We start from the raw sequence: 14,223 nt of genomic DNA on the forward strand, positions 1-14,223 counted from the left end.
CCTAACGTTTTTGGAATTGGGTATGTACAATAAAGTGGGATGGAAACCCTTCTGCCAAATATTGTTTTAGTTGCATATTGCAGAGTGATTCAGACACAAGATTTCTGCTTTGAATCTGCGAAGCACTACCTACAGTCTCATAAACATGAGGGCAGACAGTATTTTGCGCAAAATATTGGAAAAATCAATCCTGACAACTTGCTGGTAAGGCTTTTCAGATATGCTGTGATGAATCAATGAAATGAGATGCTAGAGCAAGCGAAAGGAGAAGTTATCACAAGCTAGGTGGAGAAGACTGTTTTCCCTGTGTTGGCAAGACCAAGCAAGGAGTCTAGACTTTTTGACACAGCCTTGCAAGTTTGGAGAGCCGCGAGAGTTTAGGGCCTGTGACTACTTTTTCATGTAGGCAGGGAGCAGGGATTCATAAAACAGTCAGAATAAAAGAATAAAAAGGGCAGGCAGTACCATCTGCTGACAGGTGGATTATGCCTCTATACTTTTTTCCTCAACCTCTTGAAGCAGGGGCAGGAGGGGAACATCTGCTCTGATGAAATCTTGATAGCAAGATGGTTTACACAGAGTTTGTAACTGCAGAAAAATACTCATTGGCATGTAATTTTACATATATATATACATATAAAAATTGTATCTCTGGGCTTTGACTGGAAGAAAGTTCACACACAAAACTGCAAGCCACATTATGATATTTGTCATCTTTGCTGTTTGCTGAATGTGGACAAGAGCGATCAAAGATGAGCTAATTCACCAAGGAAATCACAACCTGCCAACCGTGTGATTACTTGTTTGCCTCTCTGACCTCTCCATTACAACATGTTGCTGTCACTCGACTCCAAAGCTAACTCAGCGGCGACTGAAAGCGTTCGTATCAACCCGGACCGTCCATGTTTGCCAATGTAGCTGTACCACACAGACATCTTATTTAAGGCAGGCACTGCTGCAGATACGAGTGACCGCTTTTGGTGGCCTTTTCTCCGCCTCGGCCTACTGTTTTTTAGTTCCACTTGTTCCTCTCCCTCCTGCTGTCCCCATGACGGACCATCACAGGAAGTTAATCTGGCCTCTGCCATCCTTCTGCTTCTCCATGATTCATTCTCTGAGCATGAAAAAATGGGAAGAAAGAGAGATAATGAGGCGACTACAAACGGACGTGACGAAGATGAAAACATAAATGTGTTCTCCTATGGTCCAGTTGGCTTTGATTTGCAAATTTTAGCAAGAAAGTTTCTAGTGTGAGGGAAGTGAGGGAGTGTTTTTTTTTAATGATTTTTATTTGACTGAAGTCTTTCCCAAACTCTAATCACATGTAATGTTTATTTATGGATCTGCTTAAGCACAGACATTTGATTGAAGATCCAACCAGACATTCCGCTATATTCAAACATTGAGTTTGTCGTATTTGTCATGACATGCCGTGGTGACATTATTTACTCAAGGCACTTTGCATGAATATACACTGGCAGAGGTGTTCCAGGAGTAATGAGCAGAAGACCTTTGCTATCAGTAAACAGAAGATACTCAGCATGCTCTATGCTGTTATTCTCTACCGCAGAGGAAGTAGTTCTGCACTTCTGTTTACCAATACAGAGGAAACCATAGTGGTCACGGATATAGTAATCAAGCGCTTATATAGATCAAAAGGCTTGGGACACAGACCCGGCGGCAGAGACAAGCTATTGGACGGGCATTTAAATGAGTAGGGGGGGCCCACTAGCGGGGGTCTGGGGGTCCTCCCCCAGAAAATTTGGTATTTCTTAGATGCAATTTCCTGCATTTTAACCGAATTGTGGGCCCCGTTTCAGCCCAATAAGGAACTGTCCTTTTGTTACTAAATACGTGACGATTCCATTATTTCAAGGGACGGTTGGCAACTCGTTTAGGCAGCCCTGGCAAACACATCACGCTTCCTTTAAAGTAGGCATTCGGAGACATCTCGAATAGCCTGCACAGTTTCATCCACTCTGTATAATCATCGGTGCATAAATTGAACGCAAAGCCCAGATCACGTTTGCCCCTTTCTAGTCGCCATTAATACTAATACACACAACGAGCTGTTTGCTCGTTGTGTGTATTAGTATTAGCAACAACAACAGCAACGCCCACGCACGGCCACAGTGAATTCAGACTGGCGTTGAGCCGACATCAGAACGCATTTGAACATGTAGTTCAGGGTCGGACTGGGAAAAAAAATCGGCCCTGGCAATTTTCCCCGGGACCAGCCCCCCCTCCTCAGTATTAATTAGTATCTCCAATCTAATTAAATAAAAATAAAAAACGAGCACAGACCGCTCAGTCAGTGGCATGTACCCATAGAAAAAATACACACACATCACACAACCTGACTATCGACTGCTAACAACCGTGATCAGTAACCTACACAAACCCAGACACATAATGGCTCGGCGGCCCGCAATCGGATACACCAATGAAGTGAATCAATCCTGTGAAAGAATGAAAACAAGTGAATGAAACCTGCACTCACCCATTATGAAGTTAACTCTGCCAGCCCCTCCATAACCTGCTCAGCCAACTCCGTGACGTCGGGTATGGTTGGTAACGTTACGGCGGCTAGCATTAGCAACGAGGCTGCTAGGCTTGCTAAATCGGGAAGCATTAGGCTAGTGAAGAAAGCTAGTCTTTTTAGCTACGTTATATTATCATCTTTCTTCTCGTCTATAACCTTTGTTTACGGCCACTGGCCCTAACCTGACGCCCTAGCTGTCAAATCACCAGAAGTTTTCACCGGAAGTACTGGCGCACACACAAAAGCTCTCTCCAGACATATCTTTCTTTCATTCCGCCCAGATGAAATTTAATGCCGCCCAGATGAAATTTAATGCCACTCTTCGAAAATTGGCAAAATTTAAGACATTTTAAGACCTTAAAAAACGTATTTTTTATTTAAGACTTTTTAAATGTGTGCACCCCCCCCCCCCCCCCCCCAAAAAAAAAAAAATTTATACAATACATTATGAGCCACATGGCCATTAACGGACTGCTAGCAAATGTAGACTAGATAAATACATTTAAAAATCGTTTAAGGTTTGCAGTGTTTGAGGCAATCTCCGGTCAAACGTCAAAGAGTGAACCCAGGGGGGGCACACCGGCGTGGATGGGGGGGCAATGCCCACGAGTGCCCCCCCGTGGCGCCGGCGCTGTTGGGACAGAATCATTTCTATACAAATGCTGTTTAAATAATTTGTTTATAGTAATCAAGAAATCCGCTTATAATGTTCATTTTTGGCCATTTTATGAATGTAAACGTGCAAAAATACATTAATTTTAAAACTACGTGGACTGTAGGAACCTTTGGCAGTTCCTATAACCTTTTAATCCATGGGGCCGTTTTCTCCCGCATTCGGACATACAGGAACTCGGGACCATCGCCCTCAGTTCCTATAACCATTTTAGCTCCTTCTCCGAGACTGGGTCTTTTCTGGGTTCTATAGGAACACATCTGACGTAGGTGTTTGGTGGTCGGTAGCTACGCCCCATGTCATGCTGTCACGGCTGAAATGTTTACTCATACGACACAGACACAACCTGCGCGTGTATAATAAGTTAAACTGACACGTCGTCTCCTTTGTCTGCGGCGCCCTGCTCTCCTTTCTTCCTTCATGTATCGCCTGCGCTCGATCCTTCGTCTCCTGACTCTCTGTGTGCTCTTCCAGCCTCGATTGTTAGACGCCCGATGTGATCGTCCATGATTAATATCACCATCATGCAGACCATGGACACGGTGGCCTCCCCGCTCTCCATATTAGCTTCTTTGTGGTGTTTTTTCTTCTCTCCTTACTTTTCGCGGGTTTTGTTTTGTTGTTGAATGTGGCGCTAAAGTAACACGTCACTGTCGCAGACGGTTGCGCAGCATCAGTGCCGACCTGGTCCCGACTCATGTGCGAAAGCAGACTGAAACAGTTCCGCTGGGGAAGGACAGTTATCAGAACGAAATTCGAGGAGGACCGTTCTTAGAACGGCGTTCTTAGAACGGCTCTGTCCGAAAGCGGCTATTGTTCACTTGTTGGTCTTAAAGGCAGGAGCTGTGATTTTTGCAGCACATTCCTAAAGGTTTCCCTGACTATAGTTGACCAACTATAAAGTCTGTCTATAATTTTAGCATTTTGAAGACGATATACTCAACAAGCTTATAAGATCCTTGTTAATTGTCTCCAACAAGCATAAATCTCTTCACAGTGTGGTTAAGATGTCTTGATCACTCATTCCCATGCTGTGGTAAGGTTTGATGAAAGATTCTCGACCCGTTGCTAGTATTTTGTCCAAATAAGTAATTATCTTATTCTGACAAGAAAATGATCTTGTTCACACAAGACGAGGCTGAATAATTTTCAATAGAACACAGAAAATTAAGTCTGATATTTCCACCAGGAGTTGGAAAAGAAAGTCGGGGCATTTTGCAGTTCACTGGCGTAATAAAATGCGATATGGTTATTTCGCATGAAAGTGAGCGGTTCTGTTTTATTTAAAAAGATACCAACCAGTTCTCACTCCTAATGCATGACAAAAGCTCATTTCACACATGCACTGCCTTCAGTTAATTTGCTGTCAGCTGAATATGTTGGCGTCACATGTTAGTGCTTTTCTGTAACACTGGAAATCTGACTTAGTAACATGGATGTATTACATCACATGGCACAAGTGTGAACTGCTGCAGTCACATTAACAGACAAACAGACACAGCAGCGGTGGGCGTATTTGACACATGTACAAATGAATATATTCGCTGTTAAAACTTTATCCTCTGCTATTATTTTACCTTGTAATTTTCTGCAGGCCTGAGGCGTGTTTTACTTTTACTAGTATTTTAGTCAAATAAATGAAAGAGCAGGGTTTGAACTTTAGCTGAAGTTTCTGCTGTATGCTGTCTTTTCCAACAAAAAGCAGTTACTGTGTAGGTGTCAGGTGAAATAAACATCACGTTTCCCTCGAGTTGATAACAGTTACACTGTTGTAGTGCAATTAAGCCCTACCAAGTATAACACTGACTGTTCAACAAACTTAATCACATAGAAAAGGGATATTTTTAGCTGCTTCCATCCATCACTAGTGTGTTTCACACAGGCACTTTGCGCTTGGCATTCTAAGATTAATCATGATAACGATACAAAATGTTGTGAGGAAACTGTGATTGTATAAATATTTTGATATCACACACACAGTGACTAATTCTGTCCCTTTTACAGGCATGTCTTAATGAAGTGAACAATGTGGGAAAGGCTGAATAACACAACTTTAACAGACTGATTAAACCACGATTTTCTGACAGGATTTCATGACAGAACTGTGGGTTATGTAGCTCTGATTGTTTCTCAAATTCAAAAATTGGTCTCTCCTCGTCCGTTTTACAAATTTGTTTGATATGTGACAGCACTGCTCTGGAAGCAAGGAGGAAAAACCATAAAAACACAGCTAAAGCACCACAAAAAAGAACTGTTATTGGATGGGAGCCAGTATATACTTACATGGACCGAATATAATTGAAAACCTTTTTCTTTTTCAGGATCAGCAACACTTGAAATAAGCGATGCAGGGGCAAGTGCAGCATGCCTTTTGCATGGCCAGCGACTGCCAGTGTGGGGGTGTTACAATAGAATATAATAGCAACATCACTTTTAACGTGTGTTCTTCTGGCCTGTTGATCAGACCACAGCATTGTGGCAGTGCTACCACGTATGAAGAAACATTTTAGTATCTTTTCTTTGACTGTAGAGAAAGTTCAAACTTTTACAATACTTTTACAATACAAACTTTTAAGATAGCCGTCTCATTTTGAAGAGTAAAAAAAAATTACTTTCATGTTACACGTGCAGCTAATATTAACACTTGTCTTTTGTCGCTGTGTGGCCCTGTGATGGACTGGGATACCTGTCCGGGGTGTACTCCGCCTCTTGCTCAATGGCAGCTCTAGCACCCCCGTGACCCTGATCAGATTAAACAGTATTGGATTGATGGATGGACCTTATGTCATGAGTTATAACAGACAGACGGCAGCTCAAATACAAGGGGAGCCCTTTCTAAGGATAGATAATAGCTGTGCACTCAGTTTTCACCCACTAAGATGCGTTTGAACTGACTTTTAAAGTGCCTGTTAAAATCAAGCCAATGTTTGACTACTAACGAAACTAATAACTTTTTTTGGGAGAAGGAAATCCGTTTATTATGAAGAATATATCATTGCACAGCCAATATTATTAAAACAAGAAACATTCTTCTTCTGTGTACAACATGTTGGGTCAATGAACTTTTCTTTTAAACATTATGATCCTGACCTCTTTGGCTTCCCCCATTAATCTAACTCTGCAGATTTGAAAACACAGCTTGCTCTCATGTCCTTTCTGCATCCATCAGAGTCGGTGACACATTTGGAAGTTTTTAAACTGCCTCAGAGCAACATCACTTCTGAGCGAGTAAACAAAACTATCAACACTTGTCATTTCCTGTCGCTGTAAAATCAACACGGGGAGGCTGTGAGGCTGCATATGCCTAATTGAGGGCATATTGCTGACTAGTCGTTGTTGCTATTATTATACTCTTATCTATAACATTGGTAAGCCAGAAGGATGTCAAGGCTGGTCTTGTTCCTGTATCTGAGGCTTAATTGAAGAATCTGGTTTATTTCCTGGCTGTTTCCCTGCTTTGGACTGTCACAGCTCAGAGCAGAAAGGAGCTCAGGTGACAACACACGCTGAACGAGGGCAACTCTCAGAGATGCGATTACTCGACAGTATTTTTACATAGCAAATAGTTGTCAGCTGTTCTATCAGTGTTCATATAGTCTAGCTCAGTTTTATCACAATATGTGGCGTGCCTGCATTAGTCCACTTGTCCAAGATACAATAGTTGCAGCTTATGTGAACTGGTTCTTAATTGTGAGATGGTAACATATCCCTATAGGCATTTGTTTTCTGTCAGGCAGCTTTCAAATGATGTTGGTTACTTTTAAAGTGCTTTATAAATAAAACTGGATTGGATTGGATTAATAAATATCAAAATGTTTTGGCTGTTACTGTTGAAAACATTGTGAGGGACTTGCACAAAAGTGGTCAGTATCACAAAGGTCTATGGTTTAGCACCTTCCACCATCCCCTCCTTCATCCTTGTTAGCATTCATGGCCAACTAAACACATGCAAGCCATAGAAAATAGATGTCCTTACATTGGAGGAGGCATGGAGATGTAGGACGTCCATGTCCTGATGGATCTAAACGTTATCTGTATCTGTACAGCGTAGCAATTGCAAAACCTTTAAGCTTTTTTGTGTAACTGTAATATTTTGGGGCTGCACAATGGTGTGGTGGTTAGCCCTTCACAGCAAGAGGGTTCCAGGTTTGATTCCCAGCTGGGGCCTTTCTGTGTGGAATTTGCATGTTCTCCCTGTGTATGCGTGGATTCTCTCCAGGTACTCCAGCTTCCTCTCACCATCCAAAAGCCTGCATGTTAGGTTAATTGGTGTCTCTAAATTGTCCCTACGAGTGAGTGTGAGCATGTGTGTGGTCCTTTGTCTCGTTTGTCTCTGTGTGGCCCTGTGATGGACTGGCGACCTGATTTATCGTTCTGCCACGGAATCAGGTTGAAATGTCATATTCTTAACCTTTTAGCAGACAAAAATGGATATAGACAATTACATGTGATGCATCAGCGGGAAGTATAAGGAAAACTGGAGTATCCTAAGAACCAGCATGCCTTGGTTAGCAGAAAGCATTTCATCATTTTGCACAGTTTTGAACGGGTTATACGACGCTTTTCAATCAAGTAGCTGTAAATATCAAAGTATTTAACTTCTAGACATGCAGTTCGGTCCAAGAGTAACAACATAAGGAGAGGGTACCCTGAGATAAATCGACAATATAGAGTCTGTCAAGGCACCTTTTCCCTTCTCTTTCATGATAATTACTTGACAGAATCTTGTTGTTTTAGCTCTTTGTTACATAATGTGCTGCATTTCTATTATCATTTTGTCATTATCAACTTTGCACCAAGACATAATGTATTAGACTGACCTTGATAAGGGAGTTCATTCACTACCCCAGTGGTGACACACAGCTTGCTTAGCATTTGCATGTGCACATACTGTACACACACAGAAGATCAGTGAAAAGTTCATGCTGTGGTGGGTGGATATCGGCTTCGCACAGAATACAGGAGTCTCTGCTTGTTATTGATGAGACAGAGGAGGCTGAAGGAGTCATAAGTATGCATTTAGACAGTAATGGAAGCAACAAAAGGCAATTTTTCATGCCATCTACCACCACACCCCCACACACACAGAACTTGCACATGCGCACTCACACTGACAACAAGCTCTGACACTTTCACAAAGCCCTTCCCATTTGAACTACTGATGGGGATTTTACGTAACCCTCTGCAAAACAACAACAACCCCTTGAGAGGCCAATAAACCAGAGGAAACAAATTCATCATTGAATTACCACAGTTTACCGTCAAATACAATTTGGAAGAAAAAAAATATCCCTGGCAACCTTGAAGCCAGGCAGTTTCATCTGTCGCTTTTGGTGCTTCCTTCTTAATCACTTATGTTTCAGGAAAACAGTGACGCGCGCTTATGGGGTTTATATTGAACTGCTGCAATGTCATAGCAGTTTAGATGCTATTTGTGGATAATTGGAGAAGCGTGTCTCCCGCAAAATCTGGCCTCTTGTGAGAAGACATCCTACTGAGTGCAATCAGATATTGCCCGAAGTCAGGTATTTGAAGTCTGAAAGATGTGTTCCAAAGATGAGCAATGAAAGGGACAGGAACCCAAGAGAGCAGAACTCTCTACAAGCAAATTCATACAAATGAAAAATCTTTCAGCTGTGGCAGTGTTTATATTCCAGATAACAATCAACAGACCAACTTTTTTTTAGTTTATTAAAAAGGCGCATTCGTGTTGATACACTGCAGGAGTACAGATCATTCTCTATATGCAGGCAGGGAGTAAATCAAACATAACTGATGCCCTCACACTGAAACACATTGAAGAAAAGTGGACTACGGCAGGAATGTTGACATTAGTCGTCAGTCACAGCACTCTTGTGGTAGAATACACAGATGAGAGAAACAATACGACAAATCACAAATGTATGAAAATAACTAAAATTAACTCTGGAATACATTACATAGATGGTGAAATTATTGTTTCCTACAACCATTGTGTTGGTTTTGAAGAAAAATGGGTGAGGAATATATGACTATACACCGATAGATGCATCAGTAGGCAACGTGGGGTTCAGTGTCTTGCCCAGGGACGCTTTAACATGTGGCCCGACATGAGGCCAGAGTTGAACCGCCTACCCTCTGATTGGTGGGCAACTGCTCTTCCTCCTGAGCTACAGCTGCCCCAAATATGCTGATGATGCTATGCAATTAACGCATAGCATCATCAGTGGACCCTGTTCTTGTTAGCTTTTTGGAGGACTATTCGTCTGTGTAAAAAAAAAAAAGTGGCCACAGATGGATACCTCCCTGAGGGTATAAAACATCTCTTAGTCATTCAGTTTAGACATTCAAGCACTGGTTTTCTGTAATGTAAATCTTCTGCATGGTTTAATGCTAAACCAAAGTAATTAGTGTCATAAGGATTGAATGAAAAAAGCAGATTGGCTCAAGATTAAAGTTTGACTGATTAACCGACCAATGATTTATCGTCTACTTTTGTTAAGACGTGTTAAATCACAGTACGTACATGCTTTTAACAGCAGGTGTGTGTGTTTGATTCTTACATCAGCTGCCTGATTATGACTCACCTCTAAAAAGAAAAAGCAATGTGGCCTCCAGGACTGTTTGAAGTAAAGCCAAGGCTGTAACTGTCCAATTTCAGCAGACCACAGGGAGCGTTTGATTTGCAACGGCTCCTTGTGTTTTTGATGCAATTCTAAATTTCTGAGAAATTAAACTTGGATGTGAAGCAGCTTCTTTGCTGAAAATCTGTGCTGCAAATTAAAAAATAACCAAAGTGAGGCATCTGTAATCCTCAGGTTGTCAGAACGGTGTGTGTGGTGTGGTGGTGAAGGAGGACCCGGATGCAGATATTCCAAGAAATAAAAAACACATTTATTTAAATAATCCAAACAAAAGCGTGGCTGAGCCAGAATTCCAAAAAAACCTAACTATGGAAAAACTTGACAAAACAAAACCTGACTGTGAAAAAAAAACCTGACATTGACAAGACAACAAGAACAAACCTGAACCACAGCATTAGTGACGGTGAGGATCTGGCAATGGGCATGAAAAAACCTGGAGACTAAATACTGAGGAGGGTGATTGGTGAGTGAGTGCAGCTGATGGCACAGAAAGAGTGACTGAGGAAAACATAGCAAAACTAAAAATTAGACAGAAACCTAAAACATTACCAAAAAATACAAATCATGACACAGGTATTGTTTTATTATTGAGGGGAAATGGGTTCAGTGAACAAAATATTTCTAGACAGATTCACCACTGAGGCTCACTGTTAATGATGCATTAGGTCAGTCTCAGTTATTCATGCTTTCCATCTTCTGTCTGATTAGGAACATGAATATGAAAATGTGAAATGATTACTCAAACACCTTGGGAAATAATCTTACAAGAATTCCTTTGAATCTTTTTCAGGGCTGACATCTTTCTTAATAATGTTATTTATCCCATGCTCTGAAAAAGTTTTATGTGGAATTCAGCTGTTATTCTGCAAACAAGTGGAACAAACTGCCAGTGGAGATTAAACTTTCACCAAATTTTTAAATCATGGTTAAAAACATATCTTTTCTCATGTGTCTATGCATGAAATCTACATGGTATCTTTTAACTTATCTAGACTGTTGCTTGATTTTTATCATTTTAATTTAATTTTAATTATTCTCTTTCTTTCTTTTTATATTCTTTTATGTATTTTTAATGCTTCTTCCACTCCCCGCTGCAATGCTTTTATTTTATGTGAAGCACTTTGAATTGTTTTGTACATGAAATGTGCTATACAAATAAATTTGACTTTGACTTTGGAAAGTCAAACTACTTTTGACACAAATTTTATGATTACCAATTTTGCACGAATAAGCATTTTTTAAAAACTTTTTCTACATCAAAGACTTAAATAAGCTGTGTTTGCACGCCGAGCACTGTGCTGCTCTTTATCCTCTCTCAGTCTGCCTTCAGGTGCACCATCAAACAGGGATTATTTTTACTCTGCACTCTCAGTAGGCACTTGCAGTTCTGATATTTTCATTTTTCACATTTCTGACATATATGAGCGTAATCTGGCAATTATTTCTCCTGCAGCTACGGTGAGTGCAACCGACTGGGGATATTTTTACATCAGATGACCTGCTTGTCATCAGAAAAAGAGTAGAAAGTTGGTTCCTGACTGAATCAGCCTGAGGGATGCTTTACTCTGCTGGGATAGGGATCTCCGGATATTTGAAAGTGCTGCGTGGCAACTATGTGGGTAGTTTGTAGTCTCAAATTGATTAGCTGCTGGTAGGTAGTCTAAATAATTATGAAAAATCTGAATTTCGCTTTTACTGCCCTGACTGAAGGTTCAAGTGGTCTTAGAAGGTATCTTCTAAGACTGAATTAGATTATACCAAATCCCTAAAGAAAAAATACATTATTGCGGTATAAATTGATAACTGTCATTAGTCATTAAAAACAGTTCCTGTTTAGAATTATTGCTGAGGGTAGGAATGACTTCCTGTACTATTCTTTGTTGCAGCAGAGCTGAAGAAGCCTCCAACTGAAACGGTCATATGAGTCCTTCGTTTAGACCCTTCAACACAACCTATAACAGCATCTTGTAAAGTTCTGCTCCAACAAGTGTCAGAAAGTACAACTCATATGAGCAGTTCCACATCAGAGCAGACGTCCTTCTCAATCTTATATTTAAGAAGCCTCAAAGGGGTGGTGGATGGAGCAGTTAAGTGTGGCGCTTCTAACCATGGGCCATTAGCCAATAACATTACTTGGGTAGAGATAGAAAATCATCATGGTTAAGTCTAAAATGCTTTTTTTGTACAATGCGACCATCACCCTTGTGGACACCATCTTACCATAGTTTTTGCTATTCAATACAACTCTAACACGCTGCATATATGTATGTCCATGTATGTATACAGTAATTTATTCAATTCAATTCAATTCGTTTTTATTTATATAGTGCCAAATACAACAAATGTCATCTCAAGACACACATTCAGGTTTCTGTATTTTAGTACATGTGTAATTTGTGTCACATGCAGTGAAAAGTCTTTGTAATACAATATCAGCATAAATTTATTGTGTTATATATTTGATATTTGACATTTCTTTCTTGCAGCTATTAGACACTGCAAGATATTCATGAATAACTCTGAACAAAGAGTGCTACACTATTCAGCCCTGCAGTATGCAGGTGATGCCTTGTGTTGGAGGATGTGCTCATGGCTCAAATTGCTCTGCATGTTTTGCTCACCATCATGAACCACTTTTATCCCTGCAGGTACATGGCCATTATCCATCCTCTACAGCAGCGCATGTCATCCACAGAGACCAAGGTTGTGGTGGGTGTGATCTGGGTTCTGGCTCTGCTTCTGGCCTTTCCTCAGTACTACTACTCTACCACGGAGCAGATTCCCGGCCGGGTGGTGTGCTACATAAACTGGCCTGAATACACTGTGTGCGACTTCAAAAAGATGTGAGTCTCTCTCTCTGGAGCAGCTATTCAAATAGTCGACAAACGTTGTTAATTGCTTTTCAATTGACAGCAAATGTGGGAGGATGCTGTTTGTATTCAGTGGAAATGAGTGTAAAGTGTGAAGGCAGGGAAGCATATGTATTGTGCTTTCTGGTTGATAAACTGAAGGCATGTCACAGCTGATTTGAACTGAAGGAAATAATGACAAGAATTGATTGAAGCCGTACTGAACCACTCATTTTACATTTGTAATTTTCCTTCTGAAGCTTTTTAGAAGAAACTGAATTTGTAGAAGTTTGGCACAAAAAAACTACATCGGAACAGAATTAAAGTCATTTGTAGATAAATAAAATTATAAACCAGAGAAAATTTAAAGTTTTTCAAGAAAACTTTCAGTATAATCCTGGCACACTCTGGTCCATGCAATTCCTTGAGTTGTCTGTTCTCTAAAAAAATTGTTCTTTAGGTCAAAGCAAACAATGATTTTCACCTTGCTCAGCTTTTTCCACTTATTTTTGTTCCACTCTCTCTTGAGCCTGAGGGAATTATTCTGTCAGGACTAAGGCAAACCTGATATTTGGCATCAAATATAATTTGTATTCGAAGCCTTATATATATAGAATATGTATGGCCTATTAGCTGTTTATCACACCACAGCAGATTGAAGCAGTGTGTTTTGAAGGAATTGTACTGTATTCATTAGTGATGTCGATTCCAACTTCTCTAAAAGTAAGCTGTCTTTGCAAATTTGTCTTAATTCTGTGGAGAAAGAGCCTGTACAACCATTCTTTTGAGCAGCCAAATACAGACCTAATTTAATGCTCTGAATTACAACAGATTTACAGGCAGGCATTGGGCTGCACAGAATGCTGATTTTTAAACTCTTAACTCGCGAGTTAAGTGGCATCAGTGGCAACTCCTGCGGCGTACTTTGTGTGTTTGTCCTCTTCAGAGTCATGCAGGGTCAAAGTCTGATCTATGCTGTATATTCAACAGCTCATTTTCTGCTTTAGTTTACAGCACTAGCTGGGAATTTCTGTTTGATATTGGTTATTTTATCATATATAGTCTTCTCTTTAATAGTCGATTAAGAGAATATTTCTCAGAATGCCTGCAGCTAACTTAGCTTACTAAGCCAAAATGCAGAAACAGTATGTGGAAAAACTGAGAAACTCTCCATGATTTGATAGAAATTAGAGAGTTTGTAGCATCCATTTACTTCTAATCATACTCAATTGATAAACTGAGCAAGTGTGAGTACTTAACACAATGCCAAGGAGGTAAAGCATCAGCAATGAACTCAAGAGAAGCAATTTTTGCCGTGCAGGATTCATTGGCTTGTAGAACTTTAGCAGCAATAAATGAAAGAAATTGTTCTCTCTATGTCATTATCACTGTCTCACATCATTGTAGAACTATTTTTATCCACTGTTCTTTTTCTGTCCATGGCATAGTTAATTTGCTGGGAGCAGGCAGCTACACCTAAGGAGGTTGAGTGGTTGTCTTTCAATCAGAAAAGTTCGGGTTCAGTCCCAAACCTCC

General features: G+C 40.4%; 1 protein-coding gene across 1 annotated transcript in view; it reads left to right on the forward strand.

Annotated features, from left to right (window-relative positions):
• tacr1a (tachykinin receptor 1a) overlaps positions 1-14,223 on the forward strand; it is a 75,265-nt gene that overhangs the window by 20,963 nt on the left and 40,079 nt on the right. Inside the window, exon 2 of the mRNA XM_075468217.1 lies at positions 12,487-12,681. Coding sequence (XP_075324332.1) covers positions 12,487-12,681 — 195 coding nt within the window. The remainder of the gene's footprint in view (positions 1-12,486; positions 12,682-14,223) is intronic.

The sequence above is a fragment of the Odontesthes bonariensis genome, chromosome 6 (assembly GCF_027942865.1).
Source record: "Odontesthes bonariensis isolate fOdoBon6 chromosome 6, fOdoBon6.hap1, whole genome shotgun sequence".
In the NCBI taxonomy this organism is placed as follows: Eukaryota; Metazoa; Chordata; class Actinopteri; order Atheriniformes; family Atherinopsidae; genus Odontesthes; species Odontesthes bonariensis.